Raw genomic sequence first — 18,095 nt, 5'->3', positions numbered from 1 at the left:
ATTCTCCTTCATTTTCCCTGTGAGTATCCAATGGCATTCTTGGAGGAAAAGCCTGCATAGACCTTATATCAGTGGCCCCAGGGGCTCCAGGGTCTGAGGCTAGCACATGCTTGTCTGGTAGCGATCTGTCAGAGACTTTAAAGTAACCAGCTTCGGTTCTGTTTCCCTGTGCAGGCACCTGTCTGCCCCCAGATTTCAAGTACTCTGATGGGGTCAAGTTGTTAAATTGCAGTTTGTCCAGCTATTTTTGTTGCTGTTGTAAGGATGGGGATGGCACTCTTAGACTCTCTGCATGTCTGAGCTAAAACTGGTATCACATCCTTCTTTAGCCTTTTGCTCTTTCATTTCCTAGGACAATTTATCTGGTATTCAGTGTTAGAGAGTATAACTATATCAAAGAATAATAGTGGGCAACTGGGGAGGTGTTTGTCAGTGCATCCTGCTTGCACTTGGGCTTCTCACATGTCAACTATTGTTGGTACTAGAAATGCCTATTCCTTGTCACCCAATTGTCCCATCGTTGCCCTGTCCCCTCAGGTCAGAGCAGGGGTGGCTCAGCCAGTGGGGCCTGCATTTTTCCTCTTTCACCCTGGCCCAAGCCTGGCCTGGCCCCTAGGTTTACGCCATGCAAAGAATGATGTGTGTGTGGTCTCTGTGTCTCCGTAGACATGGCCGTGCAGAACTTCGTGGGAGATGCCTTTCGCGGAGCCACCTGGGTAGCGCTTCACAATGGAGGGGGCGTGGGCTGGTAAGAAGGTTTGGAGTAGTGGGATGTGGGCTGATGTAGACGTGCTACAGGACAGGGCTTGGGAATCCCCCCGTGGTCAGGCCTGGTGGCTGGAGCCCTGGGCCCACCTCCCCAGCCACTTCCTTGTCTGAGCTGGAGATCACGGGGCTGGAGCCTTAGGGCTGGGGGTAGGCGGGGGAGTACCTTGCACAGGCTCTTCTACCTCTTTGGGTTTCGTCTCTCAAACAGAACCCTGTTGTAGATGTTTAGTAAGAAGAGCAAACGCCATTTTCATTTCCATTTTCAAGTTGATTTCGCAGGTGCTTTCTCATGGAACTTTCTCGGTGCTTTCCTGGTTGAGATATTTTTACTCCCACTCTGATCGCCTCACTGGAGAGAGCAGAACCGGCCCCCGTTTCCCAGGGCAGATGGGGCTGGGAGGTGGGAGACCTGGGTTCTAGACCTTGGCAGGCCTGTTTCTAATCTGCGAGCCGAGGGCACTGGAGTTTAGGGAAGGAGCTCCTTGGGGACTTCCCACTGACATTTGCAGCTCTGTCACGAAGATGTCACTGCTAAGAACACTGAATAACTAACTGTGGTTCAGCATTGGCCATCTGGCAGGTGCTTGCTAAACTCACTCACCTAATAGAAGAAAGTGCGTTTTACAGATGAGGAAACTGAGGCACAAGGAGATTTCCCCCGCTCAGGAGTTGCACCTGTGACAGGCCCCCTCCTCCAGTTGTCCGGGTCTGGGGCTCACGGGCAAGCGGGATTCCTGGCCACTCAGCAGCAGGGGGCGCTGTGGCCTCAGAAAGGAGCGTGGTCCCCCAGCTTCCGTCCCGCTGCCCCCTCAAGTGACCTCTGAGCCTGTTTTTGGACTGTCAAGTTTTTGGCCGGATCAAGTTTTTTGACCCTCCAGAGCCAAGACTGTTAGCAGCTGAGCTTCCCAGGGCCTTCAGATGGGGCAACTTTGGCCTCGCGCCCTGCGGGACTGGAATTCTGTGCAGCTGCCCAGTCAGGTGGCTTTAATTAACGGAAAATATGACCCAAGTGCATGCTCTCTCTGATACCCGGGCTGCGGAAAACCAGGAGAGAGACGCCTGGCCACTGGGTACCTGGTGTTTCTGTGCTGGGTTTTCTGCCCTGCCTTCAGAAATGAAGAAAGTGAGGTGAGCAGAGCCTACCCAAACTGCCCAAGGCCACAGAGCTGGCGGTGGGTCCAGGACCTGAGCCCAGACATGCCGCCTCACGGCATCGACAGAGGGCAAGACGGGCGGAGCAGATCCAGGAGGCCGGGCCAGGGGCAGCGGGCTCGAATCCAGGCAGGACGCAGGTGGCCCCTGAGTCCCTGTGCTCAGGGCCCCCAAGAGAATTCCCACCACCCCTCGAGAATGCCCCAAGCAAATGGAACCAATACCCTTTTCCTCTGCTTTTCTCGAGGACTCTTTGGGATAGTTCACTTTGGAGTCCATGAAATGTACACATGCACGTCATTTCATAAGTCAAACACTTCTATCAGGCTTATTACAAAAAGCAACAGGAGAGAGAACCTGCCACACAGCCATTCCCGCTCCAAGAAGAAACCACTTCCAACTCGACGAGCACTGCGTTTTTTTCCTCGGCAGTCCTTAAATCCACGTTTCAAAGTTACACATGTAGACTACAACGTCTCGATTCTCCTCTTCTGTTTTTCCCTTTGCCTATTGGCTCCCCATGTCCAAGGAGCTCTGGGTGTCCCGAGACTATTTATGATAGCTGGGCTGTTTTCAGTCCCCTCCTTCGTCTCCCGTCTCCTCAGAGTTCCCTCTGCTGATCGCCAGCCCCCGTCTCTGCTGTTGTCCAGCAGTCCTGACAGTCTCCTCCTGCCGAGAGACGGCTCACGGCCCTGCGCTCAGACGGGACCCTGGGCTGCATGGTGGGGTGACGTGGCTGGGCTGCAGTGTCGGGGGAGACCAGTGGCTACTGTCTTTTGGTCTCTTCTTTTGTGCTGGTTGGACAACTCAGAGAGGACATTTCTCGTCTCCTGCCTGCTAGAGGGAGGGTATGGGCCTGTCCGGGAGCTAAGAGGGATGGGGCCTCGTGGTTGAGTGTGGAGACTTGTCCTCAGTCCCTGTGTTTTCATGCTCATCTTCCCACCTGCTGTCCTGATACCCACATAGAGGCCTGTGGGTCACCCACTTCGAGGTGCAACTTTGTTTCTGGGTGCAGTTCAGGGACAGGCAGCCTCTGGCCAGCCTAATATGGGGCAGGGCATCTGGGAACTTCTCGTGTGGTCAGCGGGTTGGCAGCCGTCCTTCCTGCTTTTAGCTCCGCTCTCACTGCCACTCTGGGAGGTCCTTGGGGCCTCTGGCTCCTGGCTTTTGCTTCTGGCCTTCTCCCACAGCTGCCGGGGTATCGGCTTTCTTGCGACCGCTCTCTGGCTCCCAGAATTGCACTGCTGATTCTCCTCTTACTTTCTCTTTGTCCTTGTGGGCTAAAAATTCCTTTATAGCTATTTGTGTGGCATTTTAGCAGGGGGCAGGGGTAAATGTGCATGTTCAATCTATGTATCTGGAAACTGACTTTTTTTTCCGTCCCTAACCAATGTCTCAGAGTGCTTCTCAAACTTGAATGGGCATGGAGTCACTGGGGGAGCTGGTTAAAATGCAGACCTTCTGATTCAGGAGGTCTCGGGTGGGGCCTGAGGTTAACCCTAACTAACAAGCCTCGTTGCTGGCTCGAGGACGACTCTTGAGTCGCCGGGATTTGGAGGATTCTGTGCATACAGGTGTCCTCCACCCCTTTTACCACCAGGCCAGTAGGGAGCTTCCTCACGTGTCCAGCTTTGTAGCATAATGGTTAAGCGCATGGATTCTGAAGTTAGTGGCTTGCCTAAGTGAAGCTTTCTGTGCCCTTGTTTCTCATCTGCAAAATAGTCCTAATTTTAGTAACAGCTTTGTGGGATGGTGGTGGAGACTCAATATGTTAATAATAATAGTTAATGCTTACATCATGTTTCATATGTGCTAGGCTTTTTTCTAAGCAATTTATGTGTATTAACTCACCTAACTGCCACAACAGTCACTTTTATGAAATAGGTACTGTTTTAGTTGCTAAAGCCTGCCAACGTAATATACCAGAAATGGGTTGGCTTTTATAAAGGGAATCTATTAGGGTAAAAGCTTACAGGTCTGAGGTTGTGAAGGTGTCCACGTCAGTTTCATCAGAGATGCCGTCTCACCAAAAGTTGGCTGCTGGCAGGTCCTGAACTCCTGCCATGTGACAAGGCAAAATGGCGACTGGGCTCATCTCTCTGAGCCTCTCCTCCAAGCTCACTTTCTCCCTGAGCTCAGCTGCAGGTGATCAGACATAAGGCTTGTCTCTCCCTGGACCTTGTCTCTTCAGTTTTTGGCTGCTCCACTGATTCCAGCCTCCAGGCTCTCTCTCAGACTCTCAAGGTTTCTCTGCCTTTCTGTGACTACAGGCTTTCCGGGAGTCCTCTCTCCCAAGGAAGGGTAAAAAGGCAGCTCCTTCCCTGAGTGTCTCTGACATTTCTCTTGTGTATAAATGACTCCAGCAAGAGGGCCAAGGCCCACCCTGGGCCACGCCTTACTGCAGTGCTCTAATCAAAGTCCCCACAACTGAAAGTAATGCAATCAAAGGGTCCCACACCCACAGGAATGGGTTAGCTCCAAGAATATGTCTTTTCTGGGGTCCACAAAAAACAAAAGCTTCAAACTGTCACAGGTACTATCCTAGAAAGGATAAGAAACTTGGTCCAAAGTGTCACAGTGTGTAAGCGGCAGAGCTGGGACTGGAATATGGGCAGACAGGCCTGGATCCCTGCTCTCAGCTACTTTAGCTCACTTGGAAAGGAGCCAGCACATCACAAATCTTCCACAAACATTAACTTTTATCACGTGTATGTTATTTGTTGATTGGACTTGCAGGTTCAAAATACCTGGGCATTTTAAACTTTGATAGCTACTGCCAAATTCCTCTGTAAACATCCTGGTTTGTATAACCATGACAACACTGGATGCCCTCCCTCTTTTAAACACCGACAGGCAAGAAGAAAGAAATCATTGTGGTTTTGCTTTCAGTGACCAATGGTCACAGGTAGTTATACCACTTTTCTGTGTGTTTATTAGTCAATTGCATATCTTCTTTGGTGACTTGCTTGCTCTCAGTGTTTTCCCATTTCTCTTTTGTCATGCATTTTTCTTTTTGTAAGAGCTCTTAATGTAGTCTGCATATTAATCCTTTGTGACATGTGTTGCAGATATCTTCTTCTAATCTGTCACTTGCCTTTGAACTTTGTTCACGGTTTCTGTGCTAGTTGGGATTTCCAGGAGGCAGAAGTTGAGGTGGAGTTAGGAGTGTGCACAAGGTTTATTGGGCTGATGGAATAAAGCACTACCGACTAGTTGGCTTAAAACAACTTAGTCTCAGTTCTGGAAGTTGGGAGTCCATGCTCCCGCTGAAACCTGTAGGGGAGAACCCTTCCTACCCTCTCCCAGCTCCTGGCAGCTGGCAGCACTCCTTGGCATCCCCTGGCTTGTAGACAGGTCACTCCATCCTCACCTGGCCTTCTCCTGGTCTCCACTGTCACCAGGCCTTCTCCTCTCTGTGCCTGTGTCCAAATTTCCTCTTCTTAAAAGGACACCAGTCACAGGGGATTGAGGACCCACTGTACTTCAGTTTGCCCTCATCTTCACTAATTCTCTAAGACCCTATTTCCAAATATGTCACATCCACAGGGCCAAGGGGTTAGGATGAGACATGAACATGTCCTTTCGAGGGACACATTTCAATCCACAAAAGGGGGATATTACCTAGGAAAGGAAAGGGGGAAGCAGGATTGTGTAGGAGGAGCCCTCAGCAGACCTGACCAGGTCTCTGCCAGCCCAGTGGGGCTCCCCAGAGCCAAGATGGCCCATTAGGGAAGTCCGCATTGGCAGAAATGGGCAGCCCCACCCACCACCTCATTGCGTTCACTGCCTGAGCTACCCAAAACAGAACATGGTCTGGAGAGCCGAGGAGGACCCTAAGGAGCCAATGGCTGGAGGCTGCCATCCGACCACATGCTTTACAGCCAGACTTTCTTCAGGGGAACCTGCACAGCCTGTCCAGCCACTCCTCACAAAGAGGTTTTAAATTTTTATCTAGTCTATTTTCTAACTCTTAGCTTTATGCTTTTGCTCTTGGTTTTAAAAAATATTGCTTTATAAGGTCTCCCCCACTTCTCACTTCAGAATTGGAAAAAAAAATGCTCCTAAATATTCCTTATAATCTCATAATTTTGGATAGTTTCCTCTTTAAGGTATACCTGGAACTTATTTTACTCTACGGTGTGAGGCAGGGCTCTACTTCTATTGTCCCAACATCTTCTGTGAGTAGCCCCCAATTGTCAATCAAGAAAGTAGCAATCAACAATGCTACTTTTATTATCTGCACCTTCCTGGGCTCAGCATGTTTAGGGTTTGTGGTGGCTTCGAGCTGTACGTACCCCAGAAGAGCATGTTCTTAAACCTAATCCATTCCTATGGGTGTGAACCCACTGAAAGCAGGACCTCTAAGGGGTGACTTCTGTTAAGGTGTGGCCCATCTCAAGCAGGATGGGTTTTAATACTCTTACTGGAGACCTTTATAAGAAGATTGAAATTCAACAGAGAGAAAGCCACAGGAAGCAAGGAGCTGAAGGTCACTGGAAAACTGGAAGAGAAGGGAGAGGCCAGCAGATGCCATCGTGTGCCTTGCCATGTGGCAGAGGAATCCAGGATCACTGGCAGCTGGCCTTCAGGGAGAAAGCATCACCTGATGATGCCTTGATTTGGACGTTTTTTTCAGGCTCAAAACCGTAATCTTGTAAGCTAATAAATCCCCATTGTGAAAAGCTGACCCCCTTCACAGTATCTGCATTTCGGCAGCCTAGCAGACTAGAACACCTTCCAAGGAAAAGGACAGAGAGAGTAGAAGGTCAATGCAGGTGTGTGGATATTAGCCATAGGACAAATATGCAGTGAAAGTGAAACAGTACTCATGTCTTTAAAAGAGATCCAAATGACAGCTATTAAAAACTGACAGAAAGCAAGGACATATCAAAACCTGTTCAAGATAGTCACAGAAGTACTCAGAGAAATGCATGAATTAGAAAGCAAGATATTTTGTAAATAAAGGAACTCAGTTTTCAAATAATTAGAGGCACCCCAAAATAAACCTAAAAAAGAAGAAAGCGGGAATAAGGATGATTAAGGCAATCAAGATGAAAATCAGCAATAATGACAGGTCAATAAAGGAATACAAGAGCTGCCACCAAGGAAGTGTATCTCCAAGTGAAAAGATGTTTCTGGGGAAGCAGTATGAGAACTTAGAAGAGAAGATGGTCACATCACACTCGTTGGTCAAAGCCGGCTTCACAGTGGAGGTGACGTCTGAGTGGTGGTCCTGCAGGGTGGGTGCAAGGTTGAGGGTGCCAAAGCACCCATGCTCAGTGGGTAGGGACTGGAGTGTGCAGCAAGTCCTGGAGGGCCGCCTTGCATTTGCCAACATGCCTCATAATTCCTGGCGTTCAAGCAGAGTTTGTCAAAAGGATGGGCAGGTTGCAAAAGCAGGTGGTACCAGGGTTGTGCCTCACATTGCCTCACCTCTCGAATGCAACATTTCCAAAATGCATGTTTCTGGCCTGCTCCCCTGAGAGTCAGGGCACAGAGTATGTCTGCTAAACCTCTTTGCCTCTTGCAGGGGTGAGGTGATCAATGGGGGATTTGGCCTCGTGCTGGATGGGACCCAAGAGGCTGAGCAGAAAGCCAAGATGATGCTCAGCTGGGATGTCTCCAACGGGGTAAGCACCCCTGCCCCCAGGCCACCCCACCTCCCCTTCTAATTTGGACTGGTGGCTCTGCCTCTTCCATGGACACCACCCCTGAAACAGAGTACTGCCTCCTTCTTCTCCATCAGAAGTCTGGAGTGCAGCCTGCCAATTGCTACTTAATAATGTCCCCTCTCTCGAGCTCCCTACCCCCACTCCCACTCCAGCTGGCCACCCTCCCTTCATCGCCTGGAGTCTTCGGACTGTCTTCTGTTGGTCTCCCTGACTCTGGCCTTACCCCGGTGGTCTGGTGTCTGAATACCCAGGCTGGCCTCTGGCACTGCTGGCATTGTGGGGATTACCATCTCCCCACCATCTCTCAAGGCCTCCATTTTACTGGAGGTTCTTAAGATATAACCGCTGTTGGTTGTGCAACTCTAACTCACCTTTGTTACACCACGCCGAGGCCTCCCTTGGTGGGTGTCATAGGGGAGGGGGAAGGGTGTGATTCCTTTCCATGACCACATGACAGGCAACTGAGTAGGGGAAGGCATCACAAATGGGAGGTCGGGTAACAGGGTGGCTGTGTGCAGGTGTGAGTGAATTGGGAGGTGGGGGCTTGGGTGCAAGGGTCCAGATTTGAGTTTGCTCTCTGATGACCAGCAGGCCAGCCCGGTGGGTCCTAGGAGGTGATCATGAGGGTGGTGGGTGGTGTTGAAGATGCTGACCTCAAGCTGGTAGTGCAAAGGCTCGTGAGCTTACCACAGAGTTCAGTCTTTATCCGCAGGTGGTGAAGGCAGTGAGAGTCAGGGAGGGCTATGATGGAGTGTTCATTCTAGGAGATCCCACTGGCTGCAGTTTGGAGAATGGATGGGTGGGAAGTATGGATGGGATGGGGGGGGGGGACATGGAAGCAGGGTCAGGGAGAGGGGCTGTGACTGTCATCCAGGAGAGAGGTGATGAGGGCTAGGCCAGGTGGTAGTCACGGTGATGGGGAGAAGTAAGTGACTGGAGAAAGATTTTGGAGGTAGCACTGCCAGGTCGATGAGGGCGCTCGGTGGAAGGAGAGCAGGGGAGGTGCTGAGAACACTTCCAGCCTCCTGGCCTGGTGTGGAGATGCTGCCATCCCTGAAGGTGGGGGAGCTCGGGCTGGGTGGAACGATGGTTCGGTTTCAGATCAGAGAAGAGGTTCCGGCTGTGGTCCAGACAGAGAGGAGGGGGCCCAAACTTGGGATGGAGATGCAAAAGACCGCTGATCTGGTTCATCACACAGTTAAACATGGAGTTACCTTATGACCTGGCAATTCCACTACTAGGGATATACCCCCAAAAATTGAAATCAGGGTCTATATAGATACTTGGATATCAATATTTGAAGCAGCATTATTCACAAGAGCCAAAAGGTGGGCAACCCAAGTGCCCATCAGTGGACAAATGGATAAACAAAACGTGGTCTATCTGTGCCCTGGAATATTATTCAGCCATAAAAAGGAACGACGAGCTGATCCATGCTACAACATGGATGAAAGCTGAAAACATGATGTGAAGTAAAATAAGCTAGACACAAAAGGACATGTTGAATCCACTTACATGAAATATCTAGAAAAAGCAAAGGCAAAGAGACAGAATGTAAAGTAGAGGCTACTGAACACCAGGGAATGAGAGGTATGAGAGTTAATGCTTAATGGGTACAGACTTCTGCGTGGGGTGATGAAAAGGTTTTGGTGATGGATGACAGTGATGGTAGCACAACATTGTAACTGTAATTAAGGCCACTTAATAATAGTTAAAATGGCAAATTTTATGATATATATAACCATAATAAAATAAAATAAGACTGCCTGTCCCACAGATAGCAATGGAGAGTCCCTGAAGAGGAGGAGGGCAGGAAATTTGGCAACTGAGCTCAAGTATGCTCAGAGTATCTTGGGACGGGATGTCCACACCAACCACTGCCTCTCTCCCATGTGTTGGCAGGTGGCCCGGCGCTGCTGGTCTGGAAACCGGAAGGCCTACGAGATCATCTGCCAGACGATGCAGGAGAGCAAGGGCTTGGCGGTGACGCTTCCCCACGAGGTGGCAGACGAGCGTGTGCTCCAGAAGGCCCTGTCGTCGTGAGCAGGACCCGAAGGCTGACTGTGGTCCCCTCTCCCTTTCCCTCCGCTGCCCCCTCCTCTCCCTCACAGCCACACCTTACCTTCCGCTGCTCGCCCTCTGTCTCCTTGGCTTCCCCGTGGGGTGGGCAGGCATGAGATGACACAGGGAAGAGGTCAGGCACGCGCCTTATGGCATTTGGCCCTACAGCAACCCCAGAGGGTGGCAGCACTGCCCACGTACAGATGAGGCAGCTGAGCTCTGAGAGGTGGAGCCCTTTGACCATGAGGACACAGCCAACATGGGAACTCTGTGAGGTTGGAGATTAAGTCTTGCTCATGGCTGAATTCTCAAGCTTGCTAGGGAGATTTTTCTGGGCGTGGAATGAATATTGGTTGAGCATGGTATGTAGCTAAGTCTCTTTGGAGCCTTACACAATTCCTTCTCCTACAAATGGGGCCACATTTTTGCTCTGCCAGGTTATTCTCACATCACTATGTCTCCTGTCCACTATCCATTCTTCCATCCATGCATCCATCCATCTTTCTGTCTATTTGCCCATCTGTTTGTCTATCCAAGTGCTGCATGGACCTCAGTTCCCCAGGCTCTGGGGAAACAAACAAACAAGGCAAAGCCCATGATGTGGAAGATTCGAGGGCGTCGGACAGATGGGAAACACATCATTAAAGTGCAACGTGAAATATGCTAGAATAGAGATCCCCGTAGGGCTTCGTGGAGGCAGAGTGGAAGTGAGTTGGTGGTAATGAGGGGCAGGCAAGGCTCCATGAAACAGGTTGTAGTTCACTCTACCCTAAAGGGTGTGTGTAATTTGGAGGTAAAAAGGGGAGTAAATGGAGCTTGGTTCCCCACCATGATATTCCAGAAGTTCAAGCAAAAGGCCTGGGCCACCCTATAGGAGCAATGTTGTCCCCTAATTCCCAATTCTTGTACCTCCTCCCTCCCCCAGAATGCCTAACGCAGTCATGGTTGAGCCCGTAGTCCCAGCCTCTGATACAAAGTGAATTACATAGCCGTGTTTTCCCAGGCTTTCATTTTGAAGCAGGCATTTCTTTCTTTCTTTTTCTTTAAGGGTTCACCCACTTTTAGGCCCCCCACATCCCTGACCTCTGGTTGCCCTGTGCCCCCTCTGCAACTTCTACCCCCACCTGCCCTCCATCTGGGGCTCTGTTTGCCTGGAAGTGACTGCCCATCACCTGAACTGAGCCAGGGATAGGAGCAAAGGATGCGTTGCCAGTGGTGGGGCAGTGGGAGAAAGATACCCCAAGGACAGCACTGACCTCTGATCCCAGAGAAGGGGATGCTGGGGTGAGGACATGTGTCTTGTTGGTTTCATGCAGGCAGACCCTTGCTAAACCCTTTGACTTCTCTAGAACAGGCCACTTTGGGGAGCCAAGACAAGTTCCAGAAGGCCGAGTGGAGTCTGGTTCTCCACCTGCTGTCACCCCACCATATCCAGGAGACGCTGTGCCAACATCCTTTCATGGGACCAGGCCTTGGAGATGGGGGAGGAGGGATGACTGAGGTGACTGCTCCTTGTCCTTAGCAACCCATGTGATAGGCCCAGTTATCATCGGTTAGGCTTTGGCAGTGGGACCCCAAACTCTAGTAAATATAACATAAAATTTAAGCCTGATAGGAATGGAGAAAGCTTATGGAGGCTGAAACTTACTTTCTGGAGTCTCGGTGTGGAGGTGTGTGTTTCTTTCATGGAATAAGAATTTCTTCTAAATTAAGGTGTGGCTTTGAGGTCAGATAGTCCTTAAGTTTCTCCCAACTCTGCCTGCTAGGACCTATGAGACCCTGGCCTCTCGGAACCTCAGTTTTCTAATCTGTACATCTTAATCTGCTATGCTGCTATGACAAATACCACAAACTGGTTGGCTTAAACAATAGGCATTTATTGGCACAGGGTTTTGGAGGCCTGTTTTAATTTGCTAAGACTGCTGATGCAAAATACCAGAAATGGGTTGGCTTTTATAATGGGAAATTTATTAGGGTAAAAGCTTTACAGTTCCAAGGCCACAAAAACATCCAAATCAAGGCATCATCGGAGATGCTTTCTCACCCAAGGTCGGCTGCTGACAGATCCTGGAGTCCTGCCACATGGCCAGGCAAAATGGCAGCTCTCAGTCGGGGTCTCTGCCTTTGCCCCAGTCCTCTTCCTCTGAGAGCTCAGCTGTGGGTGAGCAAGCTCATGGTGGGGCTCCTCTCCTCAGCTTTGAGCTGCTCCTTGGGCCTCGCCTCATGGGGGCCTCTTCTGTGACTCTGCTCTGATGGTTTAGAGCATACACAGCCTCCAGGCCCCAGGACCTCTTTCAGCCTCTTGGAGATTCTCTGTCTTCTGCAGTCCTCTTCCTCACATGGCAGGGTCAAATGGCGGCAGTCATTCTCTGTTTCTGCTTTTGACTCTCAGTTTATATAAGGCCCGTCAGGAGGGTGGAGGTGTAACCTGGATCACACCACACTGATGTAGTCCAATCAAAAGCCCTAAGTCGCTCTAATTAAAAGTGATCTAATCAAAGATCCCTTAACTGAATCTAATGCTATCAAATGGCCCCACACCCATAGGAACAGGTTAGTTCTAAGAAGATGCTCTTTTCTGGGATTCACAAATAGAGCTTCAAACTGTCACAAGGCTGGAAGTCCATCAAAGTGTTGGCAGGGTGTGCTTTCTCCTGATGCCTGTGGTGTTCTGGCCATCCTCCATCACCCCCTCTCTCCTTCTGTCTGCTGCTCTGGTTTCTGCTGACTTCCAGCTTCTGCTAACTGCATCTGAATTTCCTCTGCTTGTGAAGACTCCAATCATATGGATTAAGGCCCATCCTGGTTCAATGTGGCCTCATTGAAAAAGGACCTTTGAAGATCCTATTTGCAAATGAACCCACCCCTTAATGGATAAAAGCCTACCTTCAAAGGTTCTATTCACAAATGGGTTCACACCCTCAGGAGGGAAGGTTAGGACTTGAGCATGTCTTGTAAAGAAGGTGTGAGTCAATCCCCAACACTGTATAAAACCATAGTAACATCCAGTTTGTGTCAAGAGGGGCTGGTGGTTTATCTTTGTTCCTAACCAAGGTATAAATAAGGGGCCAGGTCGAAGGTGAGCTCCCTGCCCCTCTGCCCCTGCAACCAGACCCCTGTAAACACCCTATAATTACATTGCCCCTCATAGTCCCACCTCTTTGTGGAGCGCTATCTTCATTCTCTGGACAGCTGCCACCGAAAAGAATCTCTCCTGTCTACAAGTCTGAATAAATAAAGCTCATATCTGCCCCTTGCTGAGTGCATCCTTTGGTCTTTGCCACTGCCCCAACCCGTGCCCTCTAGGAGCTGGGTTGTAACAATTGGTGAGCCACCACGTCAGGAGACTGAGGACCACTGGCAGTAGTGGGCATGAGCTCTTGGAAGGGAGAATCCATGGGCGACATCCTGAGTCAGCCTATAATGTCCATGTGGGAAGGGGTGGCTGCCCTCCAGGATGAGTGGGGACTGCCAAGAGAATAAGGGGATGCCCTAAAATCTCCAGCAGGTATACTGGCTGTGTAACAGCAGGTAGCAGAGCAGCTGCATTTAAATAAGAAAAAGGGAAACTGCCAGATAGTGGCAGCTATAGCTATAGGCCCGTTAGGAGCCTTGCAGGTGGCTACTGAGGCAGAACAAGTTGCAAAAACCTGTGTGCACCACTTAGAAGAAAAGTTAAAATTAAAAAGGAACAGGTACATGGCACAGGCAGAGATGAAAGATTCTTTAACCAATAGCCTATGCCAAGTTAATGATCAGTTAGAAACCCTGGCTATTGATATGCTCGGGCTAGGGGCTGCAGGCTGCCTTGAGTCCAGGTTCGGAGGATACTGGCCACCTCTGAGTGGGACTCTAAGGCATGGGGCCCTGTGGACTCTTCCTTAAATGAGGAGAATGAGGAAGAATGGGAAAAGGGTTAGATGTGACAAAAACAAAAAAAGTAAGCAAGGGAATTAAAAACCATGGTTTGTCCTGTAATTCCCCAATTTAAACCTTTTTAACAGTCTTAAAATGAGGGTGATTAATCCAATCCGCAAATTTTAGGAAGTAAAGAAAAAATCCTTAAAAGCTATGGAAAAATATATTCCAGAATCTGGCAGTCAGTATGCCTTTTTTATGTATTCACAATTCTAGAATTTTATTAAAGAACAGGTTTTAGACCATGTGGAGGGAAGAAAAAGAAAAACATTTCTTGCATAAACTATAATTGTTTCAATTTTATTTGGCTTGGGTCTAATCTCCCTAGATTTATAAAATACTGATAAAATAAACTAGCATTATATGTATTAAATCCTTAAAATAATGAAAATTGCAAGTTTGTGTTTAATAAAATATAGATCTGTCCTAATATGAAATAACTAGTTTTCACTGAACAGAATGATAAATGTAAGACAAGGCTTATATGGATAAAAGTAAATTTCATTGGTTGCTAATTGTAATTTAGTAAGTTTATTTAAAGGTAAAAGTAACTTATGGTTATAGGAAGTTTGTAAAACCATTTTCTAAACTGAAATATTTAAATGGCTAGTTCCAAGAGGCCATTATTAATTAGAAACTTAAATTAATGTTGATAACAAAAAGTAATTTTGTAACAGGAAAACTTGCTATGGCCACTTCAATCTGCATATTAAAGTAGCAGTAGGGGGAAAATAATCTTAATTCCATTGGGAATATTAGGTTTTCATAAAATAAGAGAAAGTAGTTCTTCCTATACTGCTGAAATAAAATTCCTGTTACTTAATGTAATCATGGTAAAGGTATAAAAGTAAAAAGTAGAATACTAAAGATAGTTGAGTTCATTTAATCTGTCATAAACTGCATTGAAAGTATTTAGAAAATGTATAAAAATTAAAAGAGGTAAACTTCAGTATTGTCAAACTCTCTTGTGTCCCCAGTACCCTGCATACTGCCTCTCCATTTGAGTTACTTGCTAGGTCGGTCACTACTGCCCCTAAAACAATAAAAGTATCTACCACATCTCTGGACATGTTCCTGAGGTGGATGAAAAGTAGGTTGCTGCTTCAGACTCTTGTGGCAGCTGGCAGTGGTTCACTATGGCCATATGCACAATGGACACTGCCTCCAGGGGGTCTCCGTTTCATAGTGCAGAAGGGTGCTATGCACCAGGCCAGTGGAACACTGGAGCTCACTTCCAAGGGCCAACAGTGCTGCAGCACCCTGGCTGCATAACAAGTGGAGCAGTAACTACCAGAGTAATGTGAGTGGAACTTGACCAAACACAATTGGCATTATGGCCTACTCCCATGGAGAGCTGACAGGTATGGTAATGCAAACCTGAAGCTTAGATCTATTAACTGCAGCTCAGAGAAGAACTTGTGCATTAATTAGTGCGTTGATTAGTATTAAGTGCTGTACCTATATATCTGATGAATATAATAATATCTTTTCTATTCTAGATCATATGCAGAAGGGTACTGAGCATGTTAAAAGTCTTTGTAAGCTTAATTCATTTTCTAAGTTTATTTCTTTGAGAATCAGTGCCTTGTAGAACAAGGTATTAGTCATGCAGAGATTTCATCCAGTTCCAACCATGGTTCCGGACCTACATTCCCTCAACCTCAATAGAATAGCAGAGAGTTTTATACCCCATCAGGCAGAAACTATTGCCCTTAACCAGCAGGAAGCAACAGAAGAATGACCACTACATGTCAGCTCCCCCTTAAAAATAGGGTGTAAATTCTCTGAGGAAAAAGTTGAGGCGGATTAGTATAGGGAACAGGGAAGGTGGCTGGTCAGAACCAGGTCCACCAAAGACCCTGGCCTGGTCACAAGGTCCAGTTTGAAAGCTCTGGGCTCAAAAGAAGTTCTGGATAACTATAAACAGAAAGGCCTCCCCATTGATTCACTAAAAGCTGGCAAGTAAAGGTAAAAAGGCAGCCAATCAGGACAGCAAATGGCTGGGGCCCATGTGTGTCTACGTGAGCCCTCCTTATGCCTAAACTAGTTTTTGATGTCGCCACAGAAAGTGCAGGGCATTTAGAAGAGGAAAGTGTATGGCATTTAAAAGCCTCCTCACAGGACTCCCTTACTAATGGAAATATTGCTTATATACTATTAGACCAGCACAATTTGCCTTGAACCATAACTCCTGCAAATTGGGCAGCATGGAACACCTTGCTGGCATAGCAGAATACGACCCATCAACAAGTTTGGAACAAAACCTTCTCACTGAATAACGTTCGACATTGCATATATATTTCTGATCACTCTCACAATGTCTCACAAGCTTTAAATCATATGCAAGAGCACAGAAGTCATACTGATAAATTAGCTGACGAGCCCTTGTCTAACTGCTTTAACTCCCCCTCTTGGCCCTGGCAACATGTCTTTGCAAGTCTACTAGCTTTTGGTGAAAGACTCTTAGTATTCTGTTACCTGCTTTACCGTTCATATGAAATGTAAATGCAGCGTGGGTCCTATGGGAAACACAGGCTGCTGCTTCGGGGTGGATTGTGGGGGCCCTGGCTCCCCTTCCTAAGGAAAACTCAGCCCACGTCCAGCAGCCACCTTCATGCCCAGGACACAAGTTAAAATGTAACAGACCTCCTCACAGGGAAGCAATGCAGATGGTATCACAGGCTGTAATGTTCTCCAGGCTGTATAGTTCTTCTTACAATAGCATCACCAGACCCCATTTACGTAACTCTGGTATGAAATGTCTTTGTTCTAAGACCCTGTATATATTGCCTGTCATTTTCCTGCCTCTTTGTGGAGCGCTATCTTCATTCTCTGGACAGCTGCCACCAAAAAGAATCTCTCCTGCCCACTAGTCCCAACAAATAAGCGCATGTCTGACACCTTCCTGAGGGCATCCTGGGTCTTGCCGCTGCCCTGACCTGTGCCCTCCAGGAGCGGGGTTGCAACACGGGGTCACAGCACACCAGCCTGCAGCCAGCTGCCAGTAGGGAGAGGAGATGGCTGGCATCAAGAAAGGGGCCCCACAAAGATCACTGGGCAGCTCTGGCAGCTGATGATGAGACAGCAAGGCTCCTGCTGTGTCTGGTTTAGTCTTTGGTTTCAGAGGGCAGGAATGCAGAGTTAGGAATGTTTTCATCAAAATGATTAGAAGAGAAGCCAGTGGGCCACTAAGAGTACAGGCTTCCACTACCTCTGAAATTAAAGGTTGCAAAATGGCTCAGGCCTTGGTACTCCAGCCTGGGGAGCATCTCTGTGGGCAGCCTCTGCTCTCTGGGAACCAAATTCTGTGCTTGCTGGCAAGCCCCCAGTGAAGGAGGGCTCTGTCTGAGAAACCTGCTCTGGATCCTTAGTTTTCCCAGAGTATGTTCCCAAATGAGGGGCCAGACCTGACCTGAAGTCATGTCATATGTGGCCTGCTCTGTTTTAAAATGTTTTAATTTGACTTACCAGTTTTAACAAAGAAAGAGCTTTCACTTAAAAAAAAACAAAAACATACCTTGAGTTTACATTGAGAAATCAAAAGATCAGATGATAAACTATAATCCATGATTAGTGGCAATGTTTCAAAATGTGTTCATCGGGCGGCAGACTTGGCCCACTGGTTAGGGCGTCCGCCTACCACATGGGAGGTCCGTGGTTCAAACCCTGGGCCTCCTTGACCCGTGTGCAGCACATACAGTGCTGATGCGTGCAAGAAGTGCCATGCCACAAAGGGGTGTCCCCGCGTAGGGGAGCCCCACGTGCAAGGAGTGCGCCCTGTAAGGAGAGCTGCCCAGCGTGAAAGAAAGTGCAGCCTGCCCAGGAATGGTGCCCCACACACGGAGAACTGACACAACAAGATGACGCAACAAAAAGAAACACAGATTCCTGTGCCGCTGACAACAACAGAAGTGGACAAAAAAGATGCAGCAAATAGTCAGAGAGAACAGACAACTAGGATGGGGGGGGAGAGAAATAAATAAATAAATCTTTAAAAAAACAAAAAACAAAATGTGTTCATCAATTGCAATGAATATACCACACTAATGAAAGAAGTTGTTCAAGTGGGAAAGGGTGAGAGGTGTAGTGGAGAGTGGGGCATATGGGAACCCCTTATATATTTTAATGTAAAACTTTATATAATCTAAGTGTCTTTTAAAAATAAATAAAGAATATATTAAAAAAAAGATCAGATGAGGAAGTGGATTTGGCTCAAGTAGTTGAGCACCTGCTTCCCACATGGGAGGTCCCAGGTTCAGTTCCTGGTGCCTGCTAAACAAAACAAACAAAACAAAAAAACAAACAACAAGCAAACAAATGAAAAAAACCAATTCAGGGAACCAATATGGCTCGGTGGTTGAGCGCCAGCTTCCTGTGTATGTGGTCCCAGCTTCAGTCCCCGGCCCCAGTACCTCAAAAATAAAAATTTAAATAGCCTCCCACGTGGCCAATGGCTACTGCCCTGGACAGTGTGGAACTAGCCACACTTCAGCTGATGTCCACTGTATTATTCCAGACGAGGCT

The 18,095-nt window shown here is 48.0% G+C and overlaps 1 protein-coding gene across 4 annotated transcripts in view; it reads left to right on the top strand.

Moving 5' to 3' along the window:
* The window catches only part of UROC1 (urocanate hydratase 1), a 59,414-nt gene extending 46,505 nt beyond the window's left edge, over positions 1–12,909 (top strand). For 2 of the 4 annotated variants that reach the window (XM_058288843.2, XM_058288844.1), the window contains 3 exons: positions 667–748; positions 7,451–7,550; positions 9,495–12,909. In XM_058288843.2, coding sequence (XP_058144826.1) covers positions 667–748; positions 7,451–7,550; positions 9,495–9,635 — 323 coding nt within the window. In that variant the 3' untranslated portion in view covers positions 9,636–12,909. Of the gene's footprint in view, positions 1–666; positions 749–1,035; positions 1,169–7,450; positions 7,553–9,494 lie in introns of those variants that run through there. The other 2 variants (XR_009183673.2, XR_009183674.2) reach the window with 2 other exon arrangements.
* Positions 12,910–18,095: the final 5,186 nt, after the last annotated feature.

This window comes from Dasypus novemcinctus, chromosome 26 (genome assembly GCF_030445035.2).
Source record: "Dasypus novemcinctus isolate mDasNov1 chromosome 26, mDasNov1.1.hap2, whole genome shotgun sequence".
Classification (NCBI taxonomy): Eukaryota; Metazoa; Chordata; class Mammalia; order Cingulata; family Dasypodidae; genus Dasypus; species Dasypus novemcinctus.
This window is presented reverse-complemented; position numbering and strand designations above follow the sequence as displayed.